At 43.8% G+C, this 16,731-nt stretch overlaps 1 protein-coding gene across 1 annotated transcript; it reads right to left on the reverse strand.

The window, feature by feature from the left end:
• Positions 1-363: 363 nt before the first annotated feature.
• On the reverse strand, positions 364-1,620 carry LOC149804319 (uncharacterized). Its single transcript, XM_089932206.1, has one exon. The coding sequence runs from the start codon at positions 1,618-1,620 to the stop codon at positions 364-366; it is 1,257 nt and encodes a 418-aa protein (XP_089788332.1).
• Positions 1,621-16,731: the final 15,111 nt, after the last annotated feature.

A 16,731-nucleotide genomic window follows, 5' to 3' on the forward strand; every position in this document is an offset into this window, starting at 1 on the left:
ATATAAATACAGAAAAAGAGCAGTAATATACATCAATATGGTATCACAATAAGCAAAGTTTCGAAAGGGTTTTCTTTCCTTGAAGCCCATTCCTGATTTATTTATCAAATTGAATCGGTCTAATAATTCAAACTAATCGTTACACTTGCAATATTAAATACATTATAGCGGCTTTCATGACAGTCACTATAGAATTATACTCCTACTTATGGTAAACGTACAGAAATATTTCTAAAAGCACAACTAGTCAAACTAAATGGTTTACTACTAATGTTCAAAGCGCAGTAATCACGATGCTATAACCATCTTAAAACTAAGTAAACAAACAAGATATCGAATATGTTGAAATTACACTTACTCTTTCTATCCATTAAACGCGATTTGTTTAGAAATGGCTTCTACCGTTTTGATCCAAGCATGGATAAATTTAAGGTCCTCGGATTCGATGTATCCTCTCTTATATAATTCCTCATACAATTGTTGAAGGCCCAGAGAAAATGTTGTTCTAGAAAGCTCTGAGAGAAGATTTATTAGCAATTTACCTCTCATGTACAAATCATTTTCAGCGTCAAGATCTTTCAAAAGGTTATGAGGATTTCTGTCTTGCCGCACATAAGGTGGCGAAAAAAGTAACTTTATATCGTCCCTATGAAAAAAATACTCAGCAAAATAGCTTCTCCAAATGTCAGTGACTCTTCCATCCACGCTGATTGGGAGGGGAACGTAGAGAAATGCTGGCTTAGCCCATAATGTTGCCTGGGCATTAAATGGAGTATATGAACCTCTTGGGATCATAAGGGGTTGATGGCTTTTCAAAGTAGCTTTAAAATCAAACGGGTTGTCGCGCGTCAATCTATAAATAGCATCAACATCCGGTTGTTTATTTGCCAATGATTGGACCACACCAATTGTCATAGGAACACTTGACTGGCATAATCCTGGTGTCACAATGGGATTACGAATGTCCTCCAAAGGGAATCCTCTCGGCCATGAATAAGTTTCATTGACACCAAAGTACGGGTAAGGGTTAATCATTGCATTTGACCATCCGGAACATGGTATTAGATAACTAAAGTTTGTCTTTTCAATAAGCATTGCGAAGTCGATTAGACCAACATTATCATCATCAAAATCCCATATGTACTCGGCACCATGGTGAATTGAATAGATATAACCAATATTCTTTCTGCCGAAGTGTTTCCATGGTAACGCCTTTGATATTGCAGGATATAACCTGTCATGATCACCGGGTTCCAGAAATATAACATTTTCTCCCTTGTATCCAAGTTCAGATATATAGGAATCCCTAGACTGTGTTTGAATGTCGGCGACTATGACCACGCACCATTTGGGGTTCTCAACTATGTAGCGAACGGATTCTGATGGCTTAAAAATCGTTGTAACTACTGCCCAATTTTTACAATTTCTCTTGTTATCATCGACAAAATATACATCTTCTTCAAATATCAGATTCTCCGTAATTGTACGGAATGCCTTTCCAGAGAAAAGAGGCTTTTTAGGATCCGAAAACATAATTTCTGTCCTCGCGTCCGTGTTTTGTATCGAATTTGCAATGCGTAAATTGTTGGCACATGATGACTCCATTTTGTGATCCGTCATGCTGGTCTCATACATACATCGCGTAATGATATATGTTTGATAGACAAGGATGAAAGACAATATAATAATCACTAACATGCACTTTTTATCTGTCCGTTGATTCATCTTGTTGTTCACAACGGTATGCTCTGATCATCAGGTGCGCGTTAGTACTCACTATCTCACAATCAACTGAGCTTCGTGGCCATGGATTGTTGTTTTCAAGCTTACATTTCGCTGAACAAATAAATATAATCGATAGCTAAATCCAACACACGATATCATACATCACCTTTATTAGGGGATAACATGTCCTATCAAATTTAGTCATAACTATCAAGAGCTTGCTTTCTATGCTTGCAACGTACTTGAACTACAGTGGTTCGTTACAAAGAAAATTAGGAGTATCCGTCCATGAATCAAGGGATGGTGGTTTAACCTGTAACAATGTAACACAAGGGAAAACACGAGTCCGCACCCCTTGGTAGTTCCGACCCTGCTAGTTTATCCTAATTGCGTCTGCGAATTTCCAACTTAAACCAGTCGTAATCAGCTCATTATCACAGACAAGGATTATGTAAAGAGTATTGTCACTAGGCACATAGCACAGCTGAACCTTACATACAAAATTCGATCACCTATACATAATCCACGATGCGGTGATTCATGCGGTAGATAAACTTTTCACTCTGTCTGACATTTTAGGTCGAGCTAGATAACTGAATAAAGAAATAACAGATAGTTTCGTAAATTGACTCAGGTCAAATTGCGACTTAAGGGTGCGATTTATCTTTTTCTGCTAGTATTGTTTGCTAATTGACGATAAGCATATATTTGGGAAATAAGAGTTTCGGGCTTGTGTTAATCTTGACGTTGGTGTGCGGTGTATATACTTTCCATTTTAACTTGTCTGCATTTAGACAGTGAAATGCTAACAGTCGCCTAGGAAGCAGAGCTGGTAAACCATAGCAGTAGACTTGTGAGTTTAAGACGTGTAGATTAAACAAAACCAACAAACAAATCCAGATTGGATGGAAACTTTATTTTCCATTGCGCCAAACTGTTTAGGGAATAAATTCCGCCCCTTGCACCTCAACCGTCATAATGATTAACATCATTAGTTGGTAAAGCCATGCTTCACAACAAGGTCGAGAAAGAGGCCGTGCTAGCATTTAAATTTTGTTTTAAAGTATATTTTCATATCAAGAGTGCTTTCAACCTTGGACAAGAAAAATACTAATATTTAAAACGATAGAAGTAGTTAAGTGGGGCACTAGAGCCTCAATGGGAATTAGCATTACAGAGACCCCTGGGTCACTATAGCCTCAATGGAAATTTAACATGGAGAAAAATCGTGGGTCAATATAGCCTCAAGGGGAATTTAACATGGGAAATAGTCTTGGGCCACTATAGCCTCAAGGGGAATTGAATATGGGAAAAAAGTCTTGGGCCACTATAGCCTCAAGGGAATTGAACATGGGATTTTTTTTTTAATTTTTTAAAATTTTTTTAAATTTAAATTTAAATTTAAAAAAGGGGTAGGCAATTGAAAGGCTATCTCTTTTCGAGAAATATGGCTGGCACTGAAAAGGGCCTTTGGGTTTATGTTAATATTAATATTAACATAGATGGCATCTGTCACATCTTCTTCTTCTTCTTCTTAAACTCCTTCTAACTGCCGGTCCATACACAAGTACCCTCTTGAGACATCCTTGTCTTTCTATGTAAACTCTCCTCATCCATTGACTAGTATCTGTCCTATCAACAACAGTCCACTTGGACCTGACATACATGAGCATGTCCGTCCTAAACATTATGGAAGACACAAGGGTGGATGACTCAACTGTGGTCCACATCTTGAAGCGACGAGAATAGGTGAATCAATGCAGTGAACTGCGCTTATTTATAGGTAAAGGAAGGATTGAAACGGATTGAATTCATTCACCAATCCGAACACGCGTTACAAAATTCAGTCAGCTCGCATCCAATCCGAAGAGAGCAGTCTGTGACGTCACGTGGTCTATATAGATTCGTTAGCGCTTGTGTGCAGTCAGTCTATGCGACAGTGATTCAACATGACGTAAACTCAGAAAACGATCCATTGGGGTGCACCAGCAGGGGAGACTGCCCAAGGGAACCCGGACTTACTTTCAGAAGAGGTACATTGGGATTTTGTGGATTTTCTTACCTCGCAAGAATTTGTTCCGGAACCTTCGTTACCTTCTTCATTACCGCAAGTGGAGAATTTTAGACAGAGACAGAAAGAAGAATTGGAGAAATTTATGCAACGACAAAAAGGAAGCGGAACAAGCTTTTCTCCTACAGCAACAGCAACAGCAACAAGAAGAGGTAAGAAAAAAAACAACAGCAACAACAGCAAGAAGAAGTAGCAGCAAAGAAACAAGAGGGTGAAAATCAAACGGTCACGGTACTGTTGGACATTTTAGCGGAGTTAAGAAGTCTGAAACAAATGTATCAGACTTCTTTATCACGACCGAAGAGAATACGACCTTCCCGAGCTAAACACGCCAACCCTGTGACTAAGCCTATCGTACCACCCTTAGTGATTTCAACCCAATCATCAGAAGTAGGCCTCGGCCGTGGCAAAGGCTTAAGGCAGTTAAAGTTGATTGGTTAAACTCACCCCTACACCAAAATAAAAAGGCCCTTTTCAGGGCCACCCACTTCTCTCGAAAAGAGATAGCCTTTCAATTTGCCAATAACTCAAAAATCAACAAAAAAAACAAACCCTTTTACCCTTATAGTACATGTCTGTGTATGAGTGCGTGAGTGTAGCTTCTTATTTTAAAATCAAAACTCAAAGACACTTACCTTATATCATTCATGTATTCTTTTATCCATTTTTTACAATCCAATTCACAATTCACCACACAACACTTTAATTAAAAGTTCATTGACTTCTTCTTTCTCCTTGTTTAGTCTCTCTGTTTTTTGAATTTCTTCACCGTTTTTTCCTCATTTTCTTCCCTTCTTCTTTTCTTCTCCTGTTTCTTTGCTTCTTGTAAATAGAATTGTCTTCTTTCTTCCTCTTCTTCCTCTGAAGAATCCCTCTCTTCTTCCGAAGAATCCCTCTCTTCTTCTGAAGAATCCTTCTTTTCTTCTGACTCCTCTTGTTTCTTTTTTGGGCAATCTGGAGACCAATGTCCTTTTTCTTTACAATAATAACAGGTATCTTGACTTTTGTCTTTTTTAGCCCCTGTTTTTTTTTTTTTTTTAACGGTCTGGACACTCTGAAGACCAATGCCCTTTCTTCTGACAGATATAGCAAGTATCTTGACTTTTATCTCGAAAGGAAGGAGAGTAGTCCGTCGGCTGGTCTGAAGAGAATTTTCTAATGACCCCTCGCAAAGCTCTGACGAAACGTTCCATCTGGGTAGTCTCTTCCATCGTTGTGCTCGGCTTGAGAGTGAAATGAATAGTGAAAGAACAAGACACACACCCTTTTATATACGCTGGTCTGCCATGACTATAACTTAGTCTATGGTGTTTACACTTGAGTCATTTGACGTTTTGCACTCAAGATGAAACGATCCCATTCATTCGAGAAGAAAGAAGAAGAAGAAAGTAAGAGGCAGAAACGTGATCTATCGCCTCGTACCAGAGCTGAAATCTTGGCACAAATTCATGCCAGTGATTTTGAAGAGGACATGAGTGAACCAGAATTTGAAACCTCTAAACCAAGTTCGTCACCCTTAGTCAACCCTGAAAAATACTATTCCATTCGAGAGACGGAAAAGCGCTCCTCTAGAAAATTTAGAACCACGGCTTACACCTACACGGTGAAGTTTAAAGATTTCAAGGCCGACGTACCCTTGGAGAAAGCAGAAGGGTTTATCACCGAGATGTGGGATTCTTTGCTCACCGCACTCAAGCGACAATGTCAACCCAAAGAAGACGATCGCTTGACACTATCCATAGATCACGACGGTTTGAAATCCCCTGTTTGGATCGAGTTTAGCAGACCAGCAGAACTAACCCCTTCCAAAATCATGGACAAGACTCAACATGTACAACAATCTAATGACCAGTTTGATATCACCGATGGTAAAGCCACACTGAAAATGGCTCACGTCTCTCTTCCTCAAGGGACTGGACGCAAAAAGATGTTATTGGTGAACGAGCATTAAGCGTAGCCTTGTTCAAATTCACAATCCTCAAGACCAGATGTGTTTAGCTCGAGCCATCGTGGTGGGACGAACCTATGCCAACAAGAACGACACGGCAGAATGGAAAAGAGCCTGGAAAACTATTCGACAATCGGACCGAGCCAAACAACGAAACGAAGCAGAACTCCTGTTGCACCAAGCTGGTCTGTCCAAAGACACACCCTTTGGCATTCCTGAGATGCAAAAATTACAAGATGCCCTAGCTCCACGATACACCTTGAAAGTGCACCCTCAAGAAGTGCGCGGGCCTCTGTTGTTTCGAGGCCAAGATTTTAAGGACGGAAAATACATTCATGTCTATCATCACGATGACCATTTCGATACCATTACCAGTATCACCGGATTCCTGGGATATGTTTATTATTGTGAGAAATGTGACTATGGTTATAATAATCGAGAGCAACACAAGCATTGTGGATGGAAATGCCCAGGATGTTTGGCCTCTCCACCCTGTCTGAGAGAAGAACCAGTGCCTTGTTCGACTTGTCTGCGCACGTTTGTCAGCCCTACCTGTTACCAACAACATCTGAAAACACAAGGTTCACAGAAGAAATGTGCTTGTCAACTCCTGAGATTGTGCCCTACCTGTGGACAAGGCATACTTACCAATAATGCCAAGGCACACGTATGTCGAGGAAAGAAAAAATGTCACATTTGTCACCGCATCGTGGACTTGGAACACCAATGCTACGTGCAAAAATACCAACCCCCACCAGAGAAAGAGGACGGTCACAAGAAGAAAAGCAATTTCATCTTTTTCGATTTCGAAAGCATGCAAGAGACCGGCATTCACATTCCTAATTTCTGCGTGGCTCATCGAGCGTGCGAGAAGTGCATTCAAGAACCTATCTTCAGTCATTGCCCTCACTGCAGCAAGATTCCTGGAGGGCGTGAAAAAATCTTTCGGGGACCGAACACGTTAGCCGATTTTGCCCAATGGGTCTTAGACCCCATCGACAAGACGTGGAGCCAAGAGGACATCGAACGTTACGGAGATTGTCATCGTCATGCCACGATGATGGCTCACAATTTCTCCGAATACGATGGACAGTTTCTTTTGAGGTACTATACGGAACATGGCACCGAACGTCCTAAAGTGATTTTGAACGGAGCCAAAATCATTTTCATGCAAGTGGGACAAGTACAGTTTAAAGATTCGATGAGTTACTTGGCCATGTCCTTGAGTCGAATGCCTAAAACGTTTGGAATGACAGAAATGGCTAAAGGGTACTTTCCACACTTTTTCAATACGGAAGCCAATCAACACGCCGTTCTACCCCATTTGCCTGAGGTTCACTATTACGACCCCGACAACATGCGTACCGAACAACGAGAAGCTTTCTACGCTTGGTACCAGGCTCACGCCTCGGACCCTTTCGACTTTCAGGAAGAAATGCTAAAGTATTGTCGTACATTTTACGACGTTGCTGTGGAAAATTTCGAGAACTGTTCATGGAACACGGAGGGGTCGATCCTTTGAAAGAAGCTTGTACCATTGCCAAAGCCTGTTCCTTAGTGTACCGACAACGATTCATGCCTGAAAACACCGTAGCTGTCATCAGCCCTCAAACGACCCACTATGTCAAGCGTCAATACTCGGTCAAAGCCCTACGCTGGTTACATTACTTGTGCGACAAGGAAGACAAGTGGATTCAGCATGCCCGCAACGGAGGGGGCGAAAAGACCATCGGAACGTATTCGGTCCATGGCTGGGACTTAGAAAACACCAAGATTGTGTACGAGTTTAACGGCTGCTTATTTCACGGATGTCCCGTCTGTTACCCTGACCGTAGCACTAAAAATCAGTTTTTGCAACGAACCATGGAAGACTTGTACCAGGACACTTGTCAGCGGCGCCTAAAGTTAGAACAACAAGGATACCAAGTGGTGGAAATGTGGGAACACGAGTACAATCACCGTATGAAAACCGATCCCGAGTTTAAACGCCTCGTGGAAAGTTACCAGCTCATGGACCCGTTGAACCGAGGGATAGTTTGTACGGAGGAAGGACCAATGCCACCTGTTTGCTGTACCAAGCCGACGAAGAGAAAGGAGAAGAAATCAAATGCTTGGACGTGTGTTCGCTGTATCCCTACGTGGACAAATATTGTCGCTTTCCCGTAGGGTACCCGCAAGTGCTGACGGAACACATCGACCTGAAAAACATTCGACAATACCAAGGCTTGATCAAGTGTAAAGTTTTGCCTCCCACGAACCTATACCATCCCGTCTTACCTCACCATTGTCAAGGCAAACTGATGTTTCCCTTGTGCCGTACTTGTGCCGAAACGTGCAACCAGGACCAACCTTGCCATCACAGCCAGGAAGAACGTGCCTTGACGGGAACCTGGGTCAGCGTGGAATTGTTCAAAGCTCTGGACATGGGATACCAACTGTTAGAAGTGTACGAAATTTGCCACTTTCCCAAGACACAACAGTACCACAAGGGTGACCCTACTCAGAAAGGCATTTTCGCCGACTACGTGGATGCCTTTTTGAAACTGAAACAAGAATCCAGCAGCTATCCTTCCTGGTGTCACACTCCCGAAGACCAAATACAATTCAAAGAGAAATACTACGAACAAGAAGGCATCTCTTTAGACCACATCGAAAAAAGCGAAGGCAGGCGATCGTTTGCCAAAGTGATGTTAAATTGCTTGTGGGGTAAAATGGCACAACGACCGTGTTTACCCAAGACGGAATATTTGACAGAACCTTCCCGCTACTTCCAGATGATTCACGACAAAACCAAATACATGAAACACGTGGACGTCGTTCGAGAGGATTTGATCTTGGTCAATTACGAAGAAGATCTGGACTTTGTACAAGACGACCCTTTTGGAAATGTCATCATTGCAGCTTACGTGACAGCCCATGCTCGCTTAAAATTGTACGAAGCTTTAGAACTGTTAGAAGAACGCGTCCTGTACTTTGACACGGACAGTTGCATTTACATCCATCACCCGATTCAACATCACCCTGACATCGAAGGAGACCGTTTAGAAGCCTGGACAGACGAGCATCCCGACGACAAGATTCTAAGTTTCGTCAGTGGCGGCCCCAAAAATTACGGCTACGAATACCGGGACAAACAAGGAGAAGTGCACACGACGTGCAAAGTGAAAGGACTGACTCTGAATCATCGTACCAGTCGAGTGGTCAACTTTGGGGTATTGAAAGAAGCCTTGCAATCGGGAGAGGATGGAAACTTTAAAGTGACCACCTATCAACCGAACAAGATTGTACGTTTACCCACTCACCACATCGTCAGTCGACCCTTGGAAAAAGTCTATCAAATTGTATACCAGAAGCGAGTGCGACTTCCCAATCACTTTACGTTGCCGTACGGTCACGTCGGTATTGGTCTGTATATAAAAAGGAAACCAAGGCAAGATCGATAGTTCATTGTTCATTGAAGTAACTTACCATGTCGTTGACGAAGAAGAAACCAGATTGGTTTGGCTTGGACCCAAGAGGTGGCCCAGTATGCACGAGAGTTATTCAAGGAAAAAAGTTACTTTTCAACCCGTGTTAGTGACGGTGCCAGAAGAACCCGTCACCCAGGACGGGACTGTCGTGGACAGGCCTGAAAGACCCTTTCGGGAGGACACTTGTGTGACCTTACCCCCTACTATAGAACTGGTTAGAACTTTACCCAAACATGTTGTACAGACACTTGTGTTTATTCCACGTTCATGGTTATCATGTGCCTTTTATTCTTGTACTTAAGCCTTTGGCTTTTATGTATTTTTGTCTTTCGTATTCATATTTGAAAAAAAACATTCAATAAACGTGTTCTGAAAAAAAGTATATAAACTCTTGTCTTGTTTGTTTTCGTGTCACAAGTGACATTTCTCACACTATGGCTACCTCTGCTGTCTCTGCTCCCTCTTCCTCTACTGTCAAAGTCATCGACGAACACTTAGATCGTGCCAGTTGGGAGGCTTTGTATCTTCGCCATCCCTTTAACATGCTCATTGCTGGACCTAGCGGTTCAGGCAAAACTGAATTCGTCAAACGTTTGATCGAACATAAACATCATTTGATCGATCGACCCCCTCAACGAATCGTGTGGTGTTACAAAGAGTGGCAATCGGCGTACAGCCTCTTGCGAGAAAGTCAAGGCGATTCCATTGTGTTTGTGGAAGGCATTCCTAAAGAAGACGACGGTATCGTCTCTGACTCCCGTCAAACCCATTTGGTCATTTTCGACGACATGTTAGGAGAAGACGAAGAAGAAATTAAACTGTGGTTCACGCGCAGAGGGAATCACCCTAATGCCAGTGTCGTTTACATCACCCAAAATTTGTTTCAACAAAGTAAAGCCCATCGCACCATCAGTCTCAATGCGCATTACGTGGTCTTGTTTAAAAGCCCGCGAGATAAATCGCAAGTTCAAGTCTTAGCCAAACAGTTAGGAACGCCTTGGCTGACTCAGGCGTACGACGATGCCACTCAAACGCCACACGCCTATTTACTCGTCGATTTGAAACCTACGACTCCCGAGGATTTGCGATTTCGTACCCACTTGTTTCACCACTGGTGCCAAGACGGAGGGTCTGTCCTGTACACGTCTCCGTCCTCGACTTCATTTCACTCCCCATAAAAATATCTATAAAAACCTCAGACCCTTTTTCGTCTGTCTCACTCTCAGTGCGAACATGACGTCCCTTCAGTCGCATCTTCCCGTCAAATTGATTCGTGCCTTGTATGGCATCAGTCGAGAAAAAGATCCACAAACACGAGCTCGTGTCTTAGACGCTAGTCTCAAAGAAGTCTTACGATGGTTCACGGTGACGGCACGTCAATTACTCCAAGGAATCATTCAGATTCCTCATCAAACCAAACGCTTTTTTGATCGAAACAAAGTCGCTTTGGTCCAACTGGCCGATCCCCGCATCGACATCAAACCAAAAAACAAATCATTTTGAAACCTGGAGGGAGCGGTACTCTAGGAGGGGTCATCATTCGCTCATTCTTAAGATGGGATCCTAATGCCCCCAAAGTTATACCCAAGACAAAAGTCCAACGAAGCCCCAAGAAGAAAAAGACCAGGTCCCCAAGGAGAACTTCTCCAGTGGCAGGACCCTTCTCTGACCAGACACCACCACCCCGGAAAAAGAAAAGAAGCCCCCAGGAAAAGAAACAGAGAAAAAGTCCCCAGAAAAAGAAAAGTCCACAGAAAACTAGTCGCAAGAGAGGCACTTCGGCCAGGACGCAACCTTACACTCGCAAACCACGACCTGCCACGGCGGTGACTGCGTCTCAGGCAGCCTCACGTTTGTCCACTTCTCCGTTAATGACACCCAGAACTGAAGAGTACTTGGAGACGTTGATCACACCAAGAACTTCTCCGTTGATGACCCCCAAAAGAACTTCCCCAGTGGCAGGACCTTCCAATTTAGTGGCAGTGGCTGCTGCTCACAAAGTACCTTCTCCCAAAATCAAAGTTCAAGAAAGATCGGGCATATTACAAAGTTTACTGGATTTGTCCAAGCAAGAACTGGCTCGATTTAGTCCGTTACGTACCCCTGCACGACGTGTCATGCCTGTCCTCAAATTAATACGACGTCAAGACAATCAGTGGCGACGCGTTCCAGTATAAAAAAATCCTGTGACCAAGTCGGGTATCAGTGTTTTTGGTGCTCCTGAAGACTCAAAGATGTCACCCTCCAGAAAACCCCAAGAAAAGAAAAGGAAAGGACTGCCACCACGTTTAGCCAAACAAGGGGACATGTTATCTGTCCTGTCCAAAGCTTCTCCACCCCTACGAAAAAAACTCATTCAATCGGCCTCCAAAGAGGTCATCGATACCGTGTGCGAACGTTGTTTGAACGTTTTGAAAGGCACGATCCCTTTGTCCAAACACCAGAAACACTGCTTATGCAAACATCGTCACGTTCTTCGCCAAATGGTTCAAAAGAAAATTCCCATTCGTCAAAAAAAGATGTTAGTGCAACGTGGAGGTATTTTACCTCTCTTGTTAGGCCCCATACTGAAAGGAGTCTTGGGAACCATGTTGGGAGGACTGGTGGGAGCAAGATAAAAAGGCCTCGGAAGTTCCAAGATCTCAGAATCGACCCCTGACAACCCCATGGAAGGACGAAAACTAGCTTTAGTGCCTTACAAACGATGGATGGAATACCATCGGTGGCAAGAACAACACACCCCGCATTTATCTCCCAATCCCCATTTGAGCGAGATGTCCCAGTTACAACACGAATTGCAGTCCTTGATGGATCGCCAAGATTTGTCCGAAACAGAAAAATCGCAAAAGTACGGTCAACTCTTGCAACGACTGCAACTCTTTCACCAGAAAGCTTTACACGAAACAGCTCTACCCACTCTGAAAGATTTTAAGACCTTGATGAAAAGTCCAGCACCATCACCAGTACCAGTACCAGTACCACCAGTACCAGTGACCAAGACAGAAAAAGGAAAAAAAGAAGAAGAAGAAGGGTTTCAAACTCCACCAGAAAAAGTACGCAAGTTAACAACACCACCTACCTCCAGAATTGGATGGATTAAAAAGATGATGGCCACCCCTTCTTCATCACAAGAGAAAAAGAAAGTGAAGACAGAAGTGAAACAAGAACCGATATCCCCCGCTCAGACATCCTCCTCCTCTTCAACACCTATTGCCGGTCGCACACGCAAAGCATTGCAATCCAAGAAAATACCCCAAGAGAAAAAGAGTAGCATCCTCCAAGAGTGGGTGCCTTATTAACACACCAACCAACACAAAAAAATGGAAAAAGTCTTAGCCAGCATTTACTACGATCCCTCCCATCCTGCAGGTTACGCAGGAGTTCAAAAATTGTATCGTGCTGCCAAAACGCGACTGAAAAGTCTCCGTTTACCTCAAGTGCAACGATGGTTACAAGAACAAGCTACCTACACTTTACACAAACCCATTCGACGCAAGTTTGCCAGAAGTCGCACCCGAGTGGAAGGCATCGATCATCAATGGCAAGCCGATTTAGCCGATGTCTCTCATTTGGCCAGCTACAATCGTGGCTACAAATATTTGTTTTGTGTCATCGACGTCTTTTCCAAATTTGCTTGGGTCGTACCCTTGACTTCCAAATCGAGCAGCGAACTAGTTCGAGCCCTGCAACGGGTGTTGAAACAAAGCGGTCGTCACCCTCTTCGATGGCAAACGGACAAAGGTACCGAATTTCTGAACCAAGCTTTCCAAAAAGAATTAAAGAAACGTGACATTCATTTTTTTACCACCGAGAATCCCGAAACCAAAGCCAGATTCGTGGAACGTTTTCAACGCACTTTGAAAGAACGCATGTGGAAATATTTTACGCATCACCACACTCTGAAGTACATCGACATCTTACCGCACCTGGTGCAACCGTTCAACCAATCTAACCATCGAAGCATCGGACGTGCCCCGCAAGACGTGACTCGCGACAACGAAGTGCTGGTGTTTGAGCGTCTGTTTGGTACGTCCCCGACCAGGGCTGTCCCCAAGAAAAGTGGAGAGTTGGCCGTAGGAGATTGGGTGCGCATTGGCAAAACCAAACGTACTTTTGACAAAGGTTACTTACCTAACTGGACGACCGAACTGTTTCGTGTCACTGGACGAGTGCATGGCCGTCATCCTGCCGTCTATAAATTGGAAGACATGAACGGAGAAGTGCTCAAAGGAACGTTTTATTTGCCCGAGTTACAACGTGTGACCAAAAAAGAAGACGACGTGTACGACATCGAAAGCATTCTCGAACGCAGAACCCGTAAAGTGGGCAAACGACGTGTCAAAGAAGTCAAAGTACGTTGGAAAGGATATCCGCCCAGTTTTGATTCTTGGATCGACGCTTCGCAAGTCATCGACTATAAAAAGAAGTGACCATCATGCCTTTTCACACAGACGCAGCTACGTCGACCACTCCTCCTTCACCCAGTTCTTCTGTGCAAGATTTACAAAAACAACCCTTGTGGGTGTGTTGTGGAGAACGTGTGCCTAAAACGTAAATCGTCTTTTTCTGCCAAATCTTTGTGGTGTATTGTGTCATCGGGGCAGCCATCGCCAATTTGAGTTTGCAACAAGGAGACAAACAATTGTGGACCATTTTATTGAGCAGTTGCATCGGTTACCTGCTTCCTAATCCCTCCCTGAAATTCACCTCGAACGGGAACCACGGGAACCTTGTGTCCAGTGCCTGTGCCAGTCACCACTCCAACCACAACCAGAACCCCATTTTGGGCGGAGACACGCCTCTGACGTCCAGTAACCCCTCAGACAGCAACAGAACTCTGGAATTATGAGTCACCAATACCAATTTTACTAAACTTTACCCAGTGACAGTTCCATGGAGGTGTTTCCCAAGAACACGTTGTGCTGTTACACGGCCAAATTACCTCAAGCCATCCAGTTAGATCACGAAGCCCATTGGGAAGTGGCTTTAGTAGAAATGATTCACCCGACCCAAGTCCTCAATGTTCTTCCCAATCAAATTTTTTTTGATGTGGAAGTTCATGACGAGCAAATGCAACAGTGGATGGATAGCAATGTCAAATATGACAAGAAAACCCGTACACAAAAGTACACCACCTATCACTTGTTCATTCCCCCAGGCTATTATTTTAATGGTCAACATTTGGTCAGCACCATAACCTCCAGGTTTAATATCGTGTTTCTGAAAGCTTTGGAGCATGTCAACAAAAGTGTCACCATGGAGTACCACAAAGCAGCTCGTCGCTTCTTGATGAAATTTGAACGGAGTAAAATCCTGTCCATTTTATTTTGTCCTGAAGTGTTTGACATGTTGGGCGGAGACATGGACATGAGAAAGACCATGATGAAGAAAAACGAATTACCCATCGTTTACGACAACGAGTCTTTTAGCAAGTTATTTCGTGCCCCGGTAGAACTGAACCAAGGACTGAATTTGATGTTTGTGTACTCCGATGTGGTGGAGTATAACGTGGTGGGACACACCTCCGTGCCGTTACTGCGTGTCATTCCTTTCAAAGTGGATTCTGCCACGGACGCTGACGAGGAAGGTGGAAACACTTACCACGTCCACCCCGAATTTGTACATCCTCACTATTTGCGTGTCAGTAAGTCGTATTTGGACACGGTCAACATTGCTATAAAAGGAGATCTGAGACAAAATATTCCATTCACCAAAGGAAAAGTCACGGTGAAACTCCATTTTCGAAAACGGTTCTCTCACGACTCGTAAGTAAGTCATGTATCCCGTGTACCGAGGGGTTGCTCGACAGCGAGGACACGGTTTAGGAGACATGTTAAAATCGGCCTTTCGTTCGGTGGCCCCGGTGTTGAAACCGATGGTGACACGCGGATTGCACGCCTTGAAAGATGCGGCACTGACGCAAGGCAAAGAATTTCTCCAAAATGTCACCATCGACAAACAAAACCCTAAAGAAGCCTTCATGAGGGCAGGCAAAAATGTCTTGCTGCAAACGGGCAAAGACATTTTAGGCCAACGAGAAACACCTATAAATGCCCTGCACGCTACCGAGTCAGGCATTCAGCAAGGACAAGGCAGAAAGAGACGACGAAGAAAACACCCTTTCACCAGACTTCAAGCGAGAAAGGCCAAGAAAAGAAGAACCGTTCGAGACTTAGACCTTTTCGATTATTGAGACAAGAGACAAAAAAATGATGCACCGAGAATCTTGCGCTTGTTCCAAGACGGAACTGGATCTGTTTGCCATGCCCCCCACGATGATGACGATGCAAGAATCCCAGTGGGTGGAATTTCACCCCGTCTCCTCACTGACCGATTCCGCTCCCATCGAGTTTGAAATCAAAGGACAGCCCGAAGATTACATCGATCTGAATAGCAGTTACTTGTACCTGAAAGTCAAAATTCTAGATAAGACTGGAGGTGCTATAGACGATGAAGCAGTAGTTCCCGTCAACAATTTCATGCATTCCTTGTTCAGTGGAGTGGACTTGTACTTGAATAACAAACTGGTCAGTAGCAGCATGGATACTTACCCTTATCGTGCCTACCTGGAAAATTTCTTGACGTACGGAATAGATGCCAAGAACACTCATCTCAGTGCCTGTGTGGTATGGGAAGCTGACGAACCTACCAAGTTTGAAATATTGGAAACTGATGAAAAGAAAGACAACACTGATGGATTTCTAGAACGAAGAAAGAGAATCACGGGAGCCGACACAAGTTTAGAACTGATGGATCGTTTGCATTTGGACATGTGGTTGCAAGTAAAGTATTTGCTGAACGGGGTGGATGTCCGCCTGAGACTGAATCGTAGCAGTGCCGCTTTCCATTTGATGGCTGATAGTGACGGTTACAAAACCAAAATCCTAGAAGCCAGACTCTACGTACGCCGTGTGGAAGTGTTACCTAAAGTGGGAAACGACATCAGTCAGACGTTGAGTAGAACGACCGCCAAGTATCCCATACGACGCGTGGAAGTGAAAACCTTCACCATTCCCAAGGGACAGCGATCCATGGTCGAAGATCATCTGTTCCAAGGACAGTTACCCAAACGTTTGATCGTTGGTATCGTCGAGAATACAGCCTTCAACGGAGCTGCCGAAAAAAATCCTTTCTACTTTCAACACTTTGGCGTGTCCAAAATCGAAGTCAGTCGCGATGGCAAGACCTTGTGTACCCGACCTTTCGAACCTGACTTTACCAAGAAGAATTACTTTAGATCGTACTTGTCCCTGTACGAAGCCACCGGACAGTTAGGAACCAATACCAGTCACGGTATTACGTACGAGGATTATGCAGGAGGCTACGCTTTGTGGGCCTTCGATTTCACTCCAGACCAAGGCAGCGACGAGGGACATTTCCACCCTATAAAATCCGGCCAGATTCGTGTGAAATTCAGTTTAAAGACCGAGACCCTGATGAAACGGTGAACGTTATCCTGTATGCAGAATTCGATAATACCATAGAAATCAACAGTTTGAGAGAAGTCATCCTAGATT

This window comes from Sinohyriopsis cumingii, chromosome 2, assembly GCF_028554795.1.
Source record: "Sinohyriopsis cumingii isolate HCF-2022 chromosome 2, ASM2855479v2, whole genome shotgun sequence".
Classification (NCBI taxonomy): Eukaryota; Metazoa; Mollusca; class Bivalvia; order Unionida; family Unionidae; genus Sinohyriopsis; species Sinohyriopsis cumingii.